Here is a 16170-nt window from a genome sequence, read left to right on the forward strand (position 1 = left end):
CCAGGGTTGGATTTGTGGGGAGGGATTCCCTCGAGAGGGAGCAGCGGACAGCACGAGCGGGGCAAGCCTTGGCGCGTTTGGAGACGCGTCTTCCTCGGTGTGCCATCTCGCATCGCCTCACACATCAATCGGCCCCCACCACACCGACTACTCAATCGTCTCTCACTGTACTTATTCCCCCACTCATCCCTCGGTTATGACATCGAACGTCAACACCATGGAACTCGACGCATCGAACGACTCGAATGCCCCTCAACAACACGACTACCCTCGCCGCACCGATCTCCCCGAGACCGACCACATAACCCTCGACGTAGACGGCCACAAGTATCGCACCACAAAGTCGATTCTCAAAAACTGCGATTACTTCGCCAGTTTGCTTAGCGGTCGATGGCCCGTTGATCTGTTGCCCGACGGTTCGCTTCCCGTCGACACGGATCCCGAGATCTGGCCAGCATTATTCGCCTATATCAAGAGACCCACAATGTATCCGTTGCTCTGGACGAGGGAAAAGGGCTTTGATTACGTGGGATATAATAAACTTCTGGCCGAGGCTGACTTCTTCGGCCTCCCGGAGTTGCAGGAATGGATCAAGCAGAAAAAGTTTCTGGAGGTTATTAAGACTGGATACAAAATGGAGATACACCCAGGTCAGCTGAATCCTATAAGCAAAAGCTTCGATAATCACGCATGGATCCATACAAGTCCTCGTCCCGAAATATCCAATACGATCCATGAAACTGAGGTCAGGAGGAGGTTGATGATACCGCCTAGCCGAGACCCGTTCCCTTCCAATGACTTCGAGCTTGTCTCATGCATCGAAGCAAAGATTCCGAGCCAAGGAGATTACAAGTGTCCCAGCAGGAACCCGGAGCATGACTTGCCGGAGAAGTGCTGGGACGACATGGAGTGCGAACTTCCCACAGTAATGCAGGGCGAGGAGCCTGTGCCTGTCTACGAGCAGTTGCCCACCAGTATTGTTACCGTGGTCAAGTACACCGAATACCGTCCGGAACGATGTATGAAGGACTACGTTGATACCAATGAGGCGAACACTCTTGACGAGGCTTGAGCACACAACACTTTCAGGATCATATCTCCATGTCATGCAAGACTTAACACATGCGAATGTCATCATTGACGATCGAGCCTACCAAATTCGGCACAACGTGCATGTCAAAGCAATACACTTCAAATGTCATGAATGACTTCGAATCGTACCTAGCAGTGCCTGTATCATGTACACGCTCAGCTTATTGCGTACTCGTAAAATCACCTGCATTTACATCACATGGGGACAACAAGCGCGGGCCACAATATAGTCAGGAAGGAGGTAGTCAAAACGATGAAGCCTTTCTTCGTCATACAACAATCTAGCCAAGGGTTGAAGCTTTGAATAAGCAGCGACGGATTGTGCGCACAATGGCCCATGTTGGGCTGCCTGCCGATGGAGAGTTCAGGCTAGATATCCAATTGCGAAAGCCAATGTTCACTCCGTAAATGACGCACGCACAAACGACTTTCTATCATGCTTAGCTTTTGATTAATCTTGTTGGGAATGGTATGTACGCCATGCTTGATCCTGCGCTCTCAATCTCGTATGAGTGGTTTGGCATAATCCCGTCGAGCCCATTGAACGTCGTGCAGGTCGTCTCGTGCCACGATAAGACCTAGCATGTCACCGCCAGCACCGCGATTGGGAAATACATGGCTATGATGACCGTATGCAGATGTTGACAAACGTGCAGACGATGCATAGTTCACGGGGCGAAGCAGACAAGGAAGAGGAGTTACACCAGCTGATTGGAAGTCTCATGTTTGAACTCGTTTCAAGCTAAATAGGTATCTTAGATCATGATAGCTCCTTACATACAGCCAATTTTGTCAGCTGCTCTCATTGACAACAACATATAGCAATGTACCGCGCGCGACTATGTTTGGGTGCGAACATGCGCCTCAACATTGTGGCCAGCGATAGCCTCTTCAGCACCAGCAACACTATGCCTTCGGTCCTTGCCCATGTAGTTGGAGTCGGGAAGCATGTTAAGAATATCCTCCTGCTTGTCAGTCTTGCGCTGGTGGAACCAGAAGAGAATGCCACCGATGAACGCCAAGATAGCAACAGTGGTGTAGTTCCACACCAACAATGGATCTTCGGACAGCGATACAAACGCCTGACCAAGCGCGTTGGAGAAGGCGGACATGAAATGCCAGTACGAGGTTACTAGCGAACGCATGTTCTTGGGTGCTTTTGTGAAGGCAAACTCGAGACCAGTAATCGACGTGAAGATTTCAGAGAAACCGACGAGCATGTACGGCACGGCTTGGGTCCAGACGTTGATCGGGGCTGGGTCGTCGCAGCTGTTCATGTATTCGCCGCAAGGGCCCTCAGCGTAGATGTAGTGCTGGATGACGGCAGCGGAAACCATCGCGAAAGATGCGAGGATGAAACCGAAAGCAATGCGCTTGATGGGAGTGAAGCGGATGTTTGCCTTGCGGAGAGCGGGGTAGAGGAAGTTGTCAACGATGGGAATGAAGATGACCAGGGAGATGGGGTTGAGGTTGGTGATGACATCGTTGGGAACACCGTTACGGGTCATAGTGGCGGCCTGCGACGTGAGGTTGTTGTTCATCTGGTTGTAGCTCAACCAGTAAAGAGGGATCCAGGTGAAGCAAGAGCACGCACGCAGGCCACGAGCAACCTGGTCAACCCAAGCGTCGTCAAACTGCATCCAGGATGGCTTGTTGGCACCGAGGTGGCTGGGCTTGACGTCCTCCCAGAATCGCTCGCTCTTGAAGTTCTTGCGCGTAGTCGCAGGGTTGAGAGACCACTTGCCCTTGGTGGCGAGCTTCAAGACCTTGAAGGCGCGGATGAGGACGGAACCAGTGGGGGGAGTGCGGATGTATTTGTTCCTGCAGACCCAAAGAACGACAGGGCAGAAACAGAACATGATGGTGGGTAGCAGCCACGCGCACCAGAAGCCGACGTATTTCTCAACGTAGACCATGGAGATTTGTCCAGTCAGAGAGCCGATGTTGATGAACATGTAGAAGTCTGGGCAGTGTTAGTGGTTTACTTGCAATATTGCATTGGGGGACAACATACACAAGAAGATACGCGAGAGCGTGATGTTGGGGTCAGAGATGACGCGCTCGCCAGTCTTGGGGTCCTTGATGACACGGGGCTTGGTTTGGCGGTATTGTTCAGCGATCAAGGGCGAGATGTTGGCCTTGAAAGCTCCGGTACCGAAACCGAGGGTGATGACACCTAGGATGAAAGGACCGATGGCATTGCCGCTGGTGAGGACAGCGGGAATGGCGGAGATGATGAGCAGAATGTGACCCAGAATAGAGAAGGCGATGGCGATGAAGATGGTGTTGAAGCGACCAAGGTACTCGTCGGCGATAATGGCACCGATAATGGGTGTGCTGTAAGCCCAGAAAGAGTTGAATTGACCGATACCGAAGGATGCACGCTGTCCCATGCCCAAGGCGCCTGGTTGACCCTCTGAACGAGGATCCTTGCCAGTGGTTTGCGGAACACCATCAATCACAGGCAGGTCCTGTTGAATGAAGTTGGTGTCTTCAAAATGGTCAGCGGGCTGGTTCTTGTGTAGAGATGAGCGACAACATACACAAAACCTGACATCCGTAGTAACCAAAACGCTCGCAAAGCTCGACGAAGGCGATGGTGAAGGCAGTCCACGGGATCTTTCCAGATACACGGCGGAGTGTTTTCAACTCATCTTCCGTAGGCTCTTCGCCTTCCAAGTCGGCCTCGAAGACATCAGCGCCATGAGGCTGGTGGCTGAGAGTCGACGGCGTGTGGTCGTCCGAAAGAGCACGCTTCTCGTCGACTTCGTACAAAGGCATGGCAGCCTTGTTAGGCTCGTTAGACATGGCCATGTCCACGGCGTTCGAGGCAGCGTTAGCCGACATGATTAGCAGGCACGGAAAAAGATGGGCGGTGCAAAAGAATGAGCTGCTGCTGAACCGCAAGGGTTGGGCACACGACCGCAATTATACTCATAGCATCCTTACAGTGACACAGAAGCGGCAAATCTGCTCATCCCAAGCGCCGTCTTGGTATTCCTTGACTGTCTCTCTTTCGAGCAGGTGTCCTATGTGGATACACTCCACCCTCGTTTCCAGGAATTGGTGGAATCTAGCTAGTAGCCCCAAGCCGGCGGTTGACCCATACAGCATCAAGGGACTATTTCGCAATGCCCGTCTTATCACCAGCCGGTGACTGGGCAAAAGCTGGGCGGGTAGGCGATGCCGAAAGTAAGACTACGATTTAGAGCTTCGCACCCGTCTTTGCAGGGCTTCGGCAAGCCAAGCTCCAGGGAAATGGGTATCTCGGCGCATGCGACGACGTCGATTGAGTGCTTCGGTACTTGGCAGCGTCGCTGATCACACTATGTTCTGCCCTTCCAGCCATTCACGCGGTGGGTAACCCTAGCTCTTTCTTATCTGGACGACGAGCTGTGCCATGATGACACCACGCCGCAGTGCAATACCGAAGAGCTTGCGCACAGACACAGCGTGCACATGCGCGCTGACAGCTCGTGGGAAAGTCGTTCATCGCTGCAGTGAGGAGGGAGCTGGAGTTGAGAGCCAGGACGTCGGTCCGAGGAGTGACATTCGTCGACGGTCGCGTGTATCGTCGCTCATGACCGCCGAACTCTGCTGCGACTCCGCTGCCCAGCTGGCGCCGAGCCTTCCGTCCCGCTGGGCGCCTCCTCGTCACATCAATCCTCGGCTGCTCCCCACACAATGAAACAGCCTTCGCATGCATGCGATGTAACTCCACCAAGCTCGAACAGGCAGCTCGACCAACCGGCAGCAGCACGCCGTGTCGCTCTCCATGCGCACTCCAATCAGTGGTCGCGTTGTTCTCTCCAATCCACCTAGGGCGGACGCCCCGTCGTGCTTCTCGAAAACGTCCATGGACGGCACCAGCATTGGCATATCCACCTAGCCACGCTTATCTCCCTGACAATAAAAGAAGCGCGACGAAACGAGACAAGAGCGCCGAAGACCTCCACATGGTCGTTGGCACGAGGCTTCGTTGCTATCAGCGGAAGCTTTGCCTCGCCTGGCAGCATGGCACATTGGCATTCCCATGGCCTGACCCGCTGTTTTCCGTCTTTGCTTGGCATGGCCTGTCCAACAGAACCCTCTGGTGATCGCCCATACACCAACACAACAACGGGGCGCAGTAGGATTCTCTGCTATCACAGAACAATGAAGGATGCAGCTTGGCTGAGTGGCAATAGCGGCTGCTTATCTCTTTACGCCCCGTTTGCGTTCCCATACTGAAGGTTCTCGATTGAAGACAGTGTCTAGAAGCTTATTATCGACGTTGAATCGAACTATGCACATGCGATCGGGTCTCCCGAGTCATTTCCAGGCTTATCAACAAGGTCTTGTGTGGATGGCTTCTGTAATCTTAGCGCTGCACATCGTCGTTGCCGAGAACCGATAGCATACCATAAAGGCCAAGACAAGCCAGGGAAACCATCATCCATGTCTCGCCTGACAGCAGTAGCCGTACCTGAGGACAGACGCGGATATCCTTGGTTAGTAAAGCCGCTGGATACCGGCCGCCGGGTAGCGGGAGCGACGCTTGATGCCTATGCTCTTGCCTGTGCATGTAGCGTAGACGTTCATACGGGTTATGCATCTTTCAGCGAAGTCTGTCAGTAGCTTATGATCAGCGCTGGACCCAGCTAATGGACGTTGTTCGGATACCGGCATGGATATACGACTACCCCGCATAGCTGTAAAGCTCAATAACGTTCTTTAGTCTACTACGGGTTGATTCTTACCATATAGTAGCGATTGGCGTACTCCGGCTAGCAAATTTACTACATCTCGGAACTAGTATTCGGTTTCAACATATACATTCAATGAGATTAGTCCGGGTGGACTCTGGCCAAAAGAGAGCTTAGATCACGAGCATACAGCCCTGAAGCATATGTGAATGAAGTTTGTTATCAATGTATTATCATTAATCATGTAAGAATAAGTTTCATCAATGTTGTCATCAATGCTGAAGACCATGACTTTTCCCCATCTAGTTACCGATGGGCAGGTCGCTCAGAGGCTCACCCTTGGACCAGTGGTTGATCCAGTTGAAGATCTCGGTGTGCCAGAACAAGCTGTTCTCCTGCTTGAGCACCCAGTGGTTCTCGTCGGGGAAGTTGAGGAACCTGGAGGGAATACCGCGGGCCTGGAGGATGTTGAACAAGCTCAGGCCGTCGCTCTCGGGCAGACGGTAGTCAAGGGTATTGTGGATGACGAACTGGGGAGTGGACCAGTTGGCAATGTGGTTCTGGGGGTTCCACTCGCGGTACGCGTTGGAGTCCCAGATGCTGCCGTTGTAGTCGTGGCGGATGAACCAAAGTTCCTCAGAGGCCCATGCACCCTCGGTGTTGGAGATACCGTCGTGGGTGACGAGGCACTTGAACTCGTTGCCGAGGTCGTTGGCCTGGATCCAGTTGGTCATGTAACCACCGTAGGAAGCACCGGCGGCGATACCATTCTTGGTGTCGATCCATGGCATGCTGCTGTTGACGTAGTTCCAGGCGTTGACCAAGTCGTGGTATGGCCAGCTACCCCACTGGCCCTGGATGGAGTCGGTGAGGAACTGTCCGAAACCGGTGGAACCGGTTGGGTTGGGGGCGACAATGATGTAGCCTTGATCAGCCCAGACCTGAGGGTTCCAGCGGTTGGACCAGCTGTTGCCCCAGTTACCCTGAGGACCACCATGGATGTAGAAAGCGAGCGGGTAGGTTACGTTCTCCTGCCAGAAAGTAGGCTTGACAACGTAGGCCTGGAGTTGCTGCTTGAGCTCAGGGTTGGAACCGTTGAAGAAAATCTCGGAAACGGTGTGGGATCCGAGACCTGCAAGGTTGGGGTCGACCTGAGACGCATCGAAGAGAGTCTTCTTCTCTCCGTCGGCGAGGATGTACCACTCGCTGGGAGTCCAGATGGCGGTAGCAGCGACGAACAGCGAACCATCAGGAAGGAGGGCGAAAGCCGAGACAGATGTGTTCGAGGTCATAGGCTCGGGGACGAAGCTCTCGTCAGCGTCAACAGGGAAGTTGAAGATCTTGACGCGAGCGTAGTCATCAGCAGTGACGTAGATGGAGGAGTCGTCGTGAGCCCAGGTGATGGGTCCCTGAACCCAGCGGTCGAAGCCGGCACTCAGAGCCTTCCAGTTGCTGACAGCAACACCGGTACCCTCAACAGCGACGTCGACAGTGTAGAGTTGCCACCTGTCCGACTCATAGTAGTCCTCATCCTGCTGCACGTAGGCGAGCTTGCAGCTGTCGGTGGAGAAAGAAGGGAGACCAGAGGCACCCTTGTGACCAGCCTCCGCCGCGAGTGAGTCTGGGCCGTTGAAGGCGACGGGAGCGTCAGAAGACGCAAAAGCACCAACATAGGTGTATGATGCGGTGTAGTTGGCCTTGTTGAGTTGAGGGGCCTTGGTCACGAAAGCGTACATGGAACCATCAGGGCTGATGTCGTAGTCGCTGGAGTCACCAAACGGCTGGATGGGAGTCTCGGGCGCAGTGGTGGTGAAGTTGATGCCCTTCTGGATGTTGCGCATTCCAGCGCCGGACAGCGCATAGCTGTTGTTCGCCGAGAGAGCTCCGGCGAAGAGGTTGTAGCGGTTCTTGGTCAGCCAAGTGTCCCAGTGGCGGACATAGTTGTCGGAGTAGTAGCGGGCAGTAGTCACTGGGGTAACTTCGGTCTCGGGGTTGACGGCAGTACCGTTGGGGTAAGCCATGCAGTTTACGATGAAATGCATGTCTCCAGTCGAAGTGTTTGCGACCTTGAGACCAGAGTATGGCGCATCCAAAGAAGCGACCATCTTGCTTGCGCTGGGGTCCTTGATGTCGCCGACCCACAGGGTAACACCACCGGGGACCTCCTCGTTGGTGCCATTGATGTAGATGATACCAGTCTCGCTGCCAGGAATCCAGGCGACCTCGTTGATCTCGCTGGCATTGAGGCCCGACTCGGTGATCTCGCCGGTCTTGAGATCGATGAGGTTCATGCCAGAACCCGCACTGCCGTGCTCCTCGAAGGAATACTGGGAGTACGAGAACAGACCGACAGAGCCATCGGGACTGGCGTCAGCGACGCCACGTCGGACGGTGCTGAGGAGTCCTCTGTTCACTTGTTAGCAGTTGCGCAAGCAACGGAATGTGATGGTAAACGTACTCAGGCGTAAAGGCACAGGCGCCGGTAGCAGCCAAAGCCGCGGCAACGCTGATGTATCGAGCCATTTTGTATGCGACCAGCTTCGTAAAAGCTCAATTGGACAAGGTCGATGGTCGGAAAAGCTCAGGAAGGGCAAGCAGCTTATTTGTACAACGCGCTGCTCGGTACCTAGCTGCAGACCCTGGCTGGACGATATTTTGCCAGCGGGGTTTAGGGACCGGTACCTGGCTGTGATGGCGCTCCTCGTTGGCTACGCACTCGGTGATGGCATCAGGCTCGCCTGTAACGCGGTTGCTGCTATACCAAACATGTGGATAGATGGGCGCTGTCCACGACCGCTCCTTCCTGATGGAGGCTAGCGCTGCGGGCGCACAAACAAGCTCGCCGTCGGTGGGAACGTAGAAAGCATGTTTCTGTGTCGTCCTATCGCGACACGGCCCACATGTCCCGCAGTCGTGGCTCAGACTTGGCGGGCAGCTCCATGCAGCTCTCACGTGAAGCTCCGCAAAGCTCTCGCCCAGATTGCTCGCGGCCGTGCCAAGACGCGCCGTCACGATCAAGCCCGGTGGCGGATAAAACGGCGCACCCGAAGAGGCAGGTCGATAAAAAGTCCAACACCCAACTTTTACACATCGATAGCCAGTGCGGCGTTGCTGTGTCGCTTGTATGCTGCCTTACCATATGGGGAGGCTGGGAGTCTTGATATCGTACGGGCTGCCTCGGTCTGGTTCGGGCCTGCTGCGCGCCTAATGCTCTCATTCTTCCCTTTGCAAATTGACGATCGGCACCTGCCTTGCCTGGCTTAGATATGCAGACCCTATCGATGCAGCTGCTTCTTCGCGTTCGTGATGGCGCACGCTGTGACACCTCGATGACATCGAACGAATGGGCTGAGCGACCGCCTCGTATCGCATCCAGCAAATTGCGCATTTGCGCTCGATGACAGGACGTATGTAGCTTGCTGTCCGCTCCTGCTGCACGTCTTCCCTCATCCGATCTCTCTTGCGCTCCAAGGCACTACCCCATATCTGCGAGCGTGCCAAAGACAAAATACCGACAACGCGGCAACCGGTAATCAGCGTATCCACAGTGTCGGAAGCAGTTCGTTGTCGTTGCGGCTGTCGCGCCTCGTTCGTGGTCCAGGGATAAGGAACCTGAGTATTGCGCCTTAGGGCTGGATAGCCGCAGTGGACCCGTGCAGTAGCTCTTCCGGTCTGGTGTGACATAGTCGTTGACAAACTCTTCTAAGATGCGACATGTTAATACCGCGCGAGAGGTGGCATCGTATTCAAGTTGGAGACTCCTTCGTGGTTGAGGGCATCGTAGCTTCCGATGCAGGTGTCTCGCTTGCCCCGCGCCCCCACGTGCCATGCGGACCGGGACGCGTCGGACGCGTTCGATCGCGTCTCTACAACACCAAATATCTTCCTACGGCCATCATCGAATGTCTTCTTGTCAGCATGGTTCGGAGCCGTAAGATTCAGCATTGCGCTGTTTGAGGGTCAGCTAAGCGACTCATGTGGTAGCCTGACGACCCCCGCGGAAAGTGTTAACGAACGCTAGAATACGCCTTTAATTCAGACTAGGCTTGGTCTTGATTTGGGCGGAAAGACTCAGCACTATGAAATGCAGTGTAATCGTACTGAACATAGACAATTACTACTATATGGTTTCTCAGGCGTACGCCGCAACAAACGGGTCGAACGCCAACGGCCTATTCTTCCTCAGAGCTATCCTCTGCCGACGGATCAATAACTTTATTCAGTACTCCGCCTCCGTCAAACCTCAGCGTCTTCCGCAATTCGTACACGGTGGCTTCCAGATCCCAAACTGCGTCGACCAGTTTTTCTCTAGCCCCACCAACTTGATATCTCAGAGCACTGGCGTCCCACAACTCGTCCACAACGCCTACTACGCTTATCCATTCCTTCAGCTTCGTGTTGGCGTCCTTCGCATCCTTCGCTGCTGCTTTGAGAGCCGGTACGAGCAAGTCCTCTTCTAATGTCTTCCTTGTTCGTGCTTCTTTTGCTATGCATGTAGCGTGGTACGGGTTTTCTTCGAGGGATTCGTAGAATCCTTTCCATTCGTTCTTCGCCTTGACAATTTTTTCGATATTGTCGGTGTTAGCAGTAGTAGTGCGAGGTGTGGAACTCATGGTGTAGATGACGAGGAAAATAGGCGTGAAAGCATGATGTTATAGCCGTTGTGAGTTTGCTATTTGCGCTTGCTGTGCATGCATGATCATAGAAGGATTTCATGTCTTAGTTGGCGCACTTTCTGGGGGTCTCAGTATGCTCAAGACAAAGGTAAAGGTATAGCTTCAGGTGAAATTTGGCCTTGATTGTGAAGCGCAAAAGACTAGCTGCTCCAATTTGAGAGACATAAATGCATGTATGAACGGCGCGATGAGACATAGCCCCGTCGATCTTTTCTTGCTCGATGTCAAACATTCCCAAGACAATTCTCACCAATACCTTCCCCGAAGGAAGACCAGGTATGTCGCGCAAAGCAGTCCCAAACTTCATGAAGCATAATCCCGAGTTCTGTTGCCAAACTCCCGCAAACCCCACTAACCCCAGCAATGGAAACCCACGGATGACCTTGGCCGACACGAACTTTTCCAAATCAACGCCATGAGCCTTCGATACTTCAAGTACCCCAAGATCGATCATTCTCCACTTTTCACAAAGCCGAAATGTCCAACGCTTCTCCCGCTCTTCTCATTCTTTGCTTGAGACCCTCCACTTCCTTCTCCAGCGCCTTTGATCGCCTCTCGGCTTGTGCGCAACGTGTCTGAGTTTGACCGAGCTGATCGCGAAGGGCGTTCTCGTTGTGGAGCGTGTTAGCGTGTCGCTCTGCCAGTTCGTCGTATTGAACTTGGATGCCGCGGTACGCATTTTGACTGAACATGCTTTCGTTTTTGACTCGACTTATCTCCGCTGTGAGTCCGTTGACTTGTGCTAAGAGCTGATGGTTTACTGTCATCTGTGCTTTGAGTTGTTCAACAGCCCTGGCTTGCGTATCGATTTCCGCTCTCAATGGGGGGTTTGTTCTTTCACTGTTGGCTAGCCTGGCTTCTGCGCTGATTGCCATGACCGGATGTTCTGGGCTCAATGATCGCCGTATGATGCTATGCGATGGATGCATCGACGGGAAAGTTAGCTTAGGGTGATTTTGCAATCTATCGCGTATACGCACGATATGACTGTAGTCGCGACGCTTGATTCTCGCTGCCATCTGTCAGTACATTCAAGTAGAAGGATTGCGGACCTTGTAACTCACCTTCTGTTGGCATGGGTCCATCATCGCGGGTGCGTTTCCTGGATGCGACAGTGTCGTGCGTCAAGCCAGCCATCTCTGGGCCCGAAATAGGTGTCGCAGCGGATACTGGTACGGTCTCCGGTTCCTGTTTCTGTGCTTTTGTGTGAGGCTTTGGGCGACTGCCATTGTTTGCGATCCATCCGCAAGCTTTCGAAAAGTCCATCTGCAGAGGTAGAGGTACGAAGTTAGTATATGTTTCACATGCACTTGGTACAGTCAGAACTTACCCAGAAATGACTGTAGTTCTCGATTGCTTCGATGTGACCAGCAACCAAGAAGAAGTAAAGTGCCGTTGCCCGCATCCTGTTGTAAACGGTTTGTTCACCAACTGAATGGTCACCGACGTCACAAAACGGTTCGTCTATATCGACATGCTTGAGACTGCTCTGATGCATGCGATGGACGCTCGAGTCTGAGTCGACATAGAAGTACCCGATATGGTGATGCTTCAATCCATACACGTAGATATAGACCAGGGGCTTCAACTCCAGATACGGGGCGTCGAAGGTGCCTAGAGTAAGTACCATATCGGACGCGTCCTGTGGCAGATAGGCGTCGACTGTTGGACTAAAGCTTTTGCGATGGCTAAACTTGACGGTCTCGAAAGCTGGAAGTTTCTCAAAGTCATCGGGTATGAGAGAACTTGCTTGTCTGGAAATTGTTTGTGTGTACCAGTTCGTTACGCTTTCATCGATAGTGATGGGATTCTTGACGTTGGTATATCCCATGATAGGGAACACTTGCAGTCTAGCACCGCGAACTAGTGACTGGAGGTTCTAACGGGTTTATTAGTATTCCACCAATAGTGAAGTTATGCTGCACGCATAAGGTAGTGTACCGGAGACTAAGGAAAAGGGCCGAGAAAATGTGTTAGTAATTGGATACGATGGGAGGCAAGGTCTAGACCTCAAGGAGATGAGATTTTGATATGTAGAGAGATTCTCTCAGACTTGAGTTGTATGAAGTGATAGAATAAGGTTACAAGAGCGGTACGTGAGAGTGATGTGTACTTAGGCAGGACCTGCACCTGAGTGAGAGTATACGAGACTACCTCGAGAAGCTACCGCGACAAGGTAAAGGCCATCAACGCGAAGTACGATAATATGAGAATTTTCAGGGACACTTTTGACAAATATGATCGATCAGCATCACCGCGACCCTGTCAATTAGTTCTGAACCTTGGAATAGCCTGTACGTATGATCGTAGGGACGCGACAGGCTCGTTACCACGCGCATGTAGTGATAGAACTCAACCGAGTAGTGTCATGCTCAGTTCGCAAATGAAGAGAAGGGTTTGATCGTTTGTGGACTGCAGGCGGTCGGTCGTGGGCGAGATGGCTGATGACGTCGTAGCTGCCCTAGTAGGTCTCTCGTTATTGCGGCACAAACATTCTGGAAGCCACCACCACCTCGTCTCCGTCCTGACCATCGTCAAATTCCACCATACACCATCTTCCATGCCATCAAGTCTGCGGCGCTTTCGTCCACGCGTACAACGATCGGAATGCGCACTACCATCGGCTGTCAACCGGTTCGGCGGACTTTTTCAGCCAGTTGTTGCCGATCTCTCCGATCCCCGCCATTCATCCCCACAATCAGCCAGTAAAGCTTGAGCCGCCCTCCGCACGCTTGACTGATCTTGTACTTACGCCCAGCTTTTAGGCTGAAGTACGGTGCGACCGTTAGACTTCATTTTGTTTCCTCGGTGGGAGATGTCACGAAAATTGCTGCCGTAAATGTGCTAATGACGTGTTGATCATGAGGAAAGCGTGGTGACCTATAAAGGATCTTGGGGACGGCGGCCAGTATGTGGATATTGACCGTGATCCATTGGCTTCAATCATGCGACTTTTACTCACCACACTGTTTTGCGTGCTGGGCGTTGCTGTAGCCGAAGATGGCTCACAAGGCTGGCTGCGCTATGCTCCTATACCGGACGGGCCATGCGCACAATCGGTACCCCCGGCGATCATCGCTTTGAACAGCACGAAAGTGAGCCCTGTCTACACCGCAGGCCAAGAGCTTCAGAGAGGCGTAGACGGCATCATCGGACGAAAGCTGAACGTCAGCTCGACGGCAGACCAAAGCCAGTCTGCCATCATCGTCGGAACTTGGGACGCCTACGTAGCCGCGTACGGAAGCATCGACGAATGCGAGAACCTGGACGAAGATGGTTTCTTCCTCAGCACAACTACCCCCGGCAAAGTCATAATCATTGGACAGAATGAACGCGGTGCTCTCTATGGAGCCTTTGAGTACCTTTCTCAGCTCGCGCAAGACAACATCACGGCTGCTTCAACGGTATTCAACCCGCAAGTACCCATACGGTGGACAAATGAATGGGATAATATGGATGGCAGTATCGAACGAGGGTATGCTGGCCCTTCATTATTCTTCCGGGACGGATTTGTCGTAGATAACACGACGCGGGTTGCTGAATACGCTCGCCTGTTGGCATCAATTCGTGTAAACGGCGCCATCATCAACAACGTCAACGCAAATGCCACGCTACTCAACGATCGCAACGTGGAAGGCCTTGGTAGACTCGCTGATGCGATGCGACCATGGGGTGTGCAGCTTGGCATATCCCTCAACTTCGCATCTCCGAATGCTAGTCTAGGCACATTCGATCCTCTAGACCCGAGGGTAGATGCATGGTGGGCCAACATCACCAACCAGATTTATTCCAAGGTTCCAGACATGGCCGGTTATCTCGTCAAAGCAAACTCAGAAGGACAGCCTGGTCCATTGACCTACAATCGAACACTCGCAGACGGCGCCAACATGTTCGCGAGGGCAGCTAAACCCCATGGTGGTGTTGTCATGTTCCGCGCTTTCGTCTATGACAACCACATCAATGAGACCAACTGGTACAACGACAGGGCGAATGCGCAATTGGAGTTCTTTCAGCATCTCGATGGAAAGTTCGACGACAATGTAGTTGTTCAGATCAAGTTCGGCCCGGTATGTCTACAGACGCTATCTATTCAAGAGCAGACTAACGTATCTCTGCTTCCCCACAGATTGACTTTCAGGTTCGTGAGCCAGCATCGCCACTGTTTGGATCTTTACGGCACACGAGCACAGCTATCGAGCTCCAGATCACGCCCGAGTATCTCGGCCAGAATTGCCACCTAGTCTATCTGGCCCCACAGTGGAAAGAGATCCTGGAGTTTGACATGAAGTCTGACAATCAGTCATCCAAAGTCAAAGACATCATCACTGGAGAGCGCTTCAAGCGACCATTGGGTGGTTATGCAGGCGTGACAGGAGTTGGATCAAATGCGACGTGGCTAGGCTCACATCTGGCCATGTCCAACCTGTATGCGTACGGTCGATTGGCCTGGGACGCGTCCGTTGACCCGAAGATTATCCTGCAAGACTGGATTCGATTGACATTTGGCTTTGACCCGGACGTGCTCGACACCATTACCGATATGTCCATGAGGTCGTGGCCCGCATATGAAAACTACAGCGGCAATCTCGGCATTCAGACACTGACTGACATTTTGTACACACACTTTGGACCAAACCCTGCTTCACAAGACGGTAATGGGTGGGGTCAATGGACGCGCGCCGATGCTTTCAGTATCGGCATGGATCGCACCGTGAAGAACGGCACTGGCAATGCTGGACAATACCCTCCTGAGGTCGCTCAAGTCTACGAGGACATTGAGTCGACGCCGGACAACTTACTGCTCTGGTTCCATCACGTTCCGTATACACAGCGACTGAAATCCAACAAGACTGTGATTCAGCACTTCTACGACGCACACTACGAAGGTGCTGGTGTTGCGCAGGAATTTGTCGGGCAATGGGAGTCCTTGAAGGGCAAGATCGACGATGAGCGATATGAACATGTACTGTTCAGGCAAACGTTCCAAGCTGGCCACTCGATAGTTTGGCGCGATGCGATCAACGAGTTCTACCACAATCTCTCACAGATAGCGGACGAGAACCAGCGCGTGGGCAATCACCCGTATCGCATTGAGGCGGAAGACATGATGCTCGATGGTTTCATGACTTACGCCGTAAGCCCTTTTGAGACTGCTTCCGGGTATACGGCTATCGTCACCACTTCGAACTCCACAACGGGCGTCGCGACCGCTAATGTCACGTTCGCCTCGGGAACGTACGACGTCGCTGTCAATTACTACGATTTGATTGGAGGTAAAGCGAAGTACGAACTCGAGGTTGGCGATCGGATCGTAGGTAGCTGGGTGGGAGATCTGGAAGACAAGCTGGGACACGCGCCGAGCGTGTATCTCGATGGGCACTCTGCGACGCGCATCACGTTCAGAGGTGTTGAGGTTCGGCAAGGTGACGTGGTGCGGCTCACTGCGCAAGCTGATGGGATAGAGCCCGCCCCGGTCGATTACCTCTCATTCTTGCCACCTGGCATTGTTGACTGAGTCGCTTGTGCAGCAAGTATGTACAAAAAAGAAAAAAATATGCGAAATTGAAATTGATGTCCTCGCATTCGCAGACGCGACAATCTAATGTTTCCACTGCCCAGTCGGCTTCATTTCCACTACCGGGTTCCCCTGCGCGCCTCCCGCCCCGCCTAACCCACAATAGCGACTTGTCTCCTATTCCCCCAGGCATGGCAACACC

At 53.0% G+C, this 16170-nt stretch overlaps 6 protein-coding genes across 6 annotated transcripts; 2 read left to right on the plus strand and 4 right to left on the minus strand.

The window, feature by feature from the left end:
* Positions 1-217: 217 nt before the first annotated feature.
* On the plus strand, positions 218-1072 carry J4E83_001518 (uncharacterized protein; the record flags this gene model as incomplete). The annotated part of the gene is made up of 1 exon (XM_049328474.1): positions 218-1072. The coding sequence occupies one exon, from the start codon at positions 218-220 to the stop codon at positions 1070-1072; it is 855 nt and encodes a 284-aa protein (XP_049192992.1).
* Positions 1073-1931: 859 nt separating this feature from the next.
* J4E83_001519 (uncharacterized protein) lies at positions 1932-3939 on the minus strand (the record flags this gene model as incomplete). The annotated part of the gene is made up of 3 exons (XM_049328475.1): positions 1932-3055; positions 3107-3583; positions 3636-3939. The coding sequence occupies 3 exons, from the start codon at positions 3937-3939 to the stop codon at positions 1932-1934; spliced, it is 1905 nt and encodes a 634-aa protein (XP_049192993.1).
* Positions 3940-6079: 2140 nt separating this feature from the next.
* Positions 6080-8300, minus strand: J4E83_001520 (uncharacterized protein; the record flags this gene model as incomplete). The annotated part of the gene is made up of 2 exons (XM_049328476.1): positions 6080-8183; positions 8236-8300. 2 exons carry the CDS (start codon positions 8298-8300, stop codon positions 6080-6082), a joined length of 2169 nt encoding a protein of 722 aa, XP_049192994.1.
* A 1649-nt stretch (positions 8301-9949) lies between these two features.
* J4E83_001521 (uncharacterized protein) lies at positions 9950-10390 on the minus strand (the record flags this gene model as incomplete). The annotated part of the gene is made up of 1 exon (XM_049328477.1): positions 9950-10390. The coding sequence occupies one exon, from the start codon at positions 10388-10390 to the stop codon at positions 9950-9952; it is 441 nt and encodes a 146-aa protein (XP_049192995.1).
* A 527-nt stretch (positions 10391-10917) lies between these two features.
* On the minus strand, positions 10918-12284 carry J4E83_001522 (uncharacterized protein; the record flags this gene model as incomplete). The annotated part of the gene is made up of 3 exons (XM_049328478.1): positions 10918-11465; positions 11518-11719; positions 11784-12284. 3 exons carry the CDS (start codon positions 12282-12284, stop codon positions 10918-10920), a joined length of 1251 nt encoding a protein of 416 aa, XP_049192996.1.
* A 1114-nt stretch (positions 12285-13398) lies between these two features.
* On the plus strand, positions 13399-15968 carry J4E83_001523 (uncharacterized protein; the record flags this gene model as incomplete). The annotated part of the gene is made up of 2 exons (XM_049328479.1): positions 13399-14520; positions 14580-15968. The coding sequence occupies 2 exons, from the start codon at positions 13399-13401 to the stop codon at positions 15966-15968; spliced, it is 2511 nt and encodes an 836-aa protein (XP_049192997.1).
* Between the last annotated feature and the right edge of the window lie 202 nt (positions 15969-16170).

This window comes from Alternaria metachromatica (genome assembly GCF_023757995.1).
Source record: "Alternaria metachromatica strain BMP 0045 chromosome Unknown scaffold_2, whole genome shotgun sequence".
Classification (NCBI taxonomy): Eukaryota; Fungi; Ascomycota; class Dothideomycetes; order Pleosporales; family Pleosporaceae; genus Alternaria; species Alternaria metachromatica.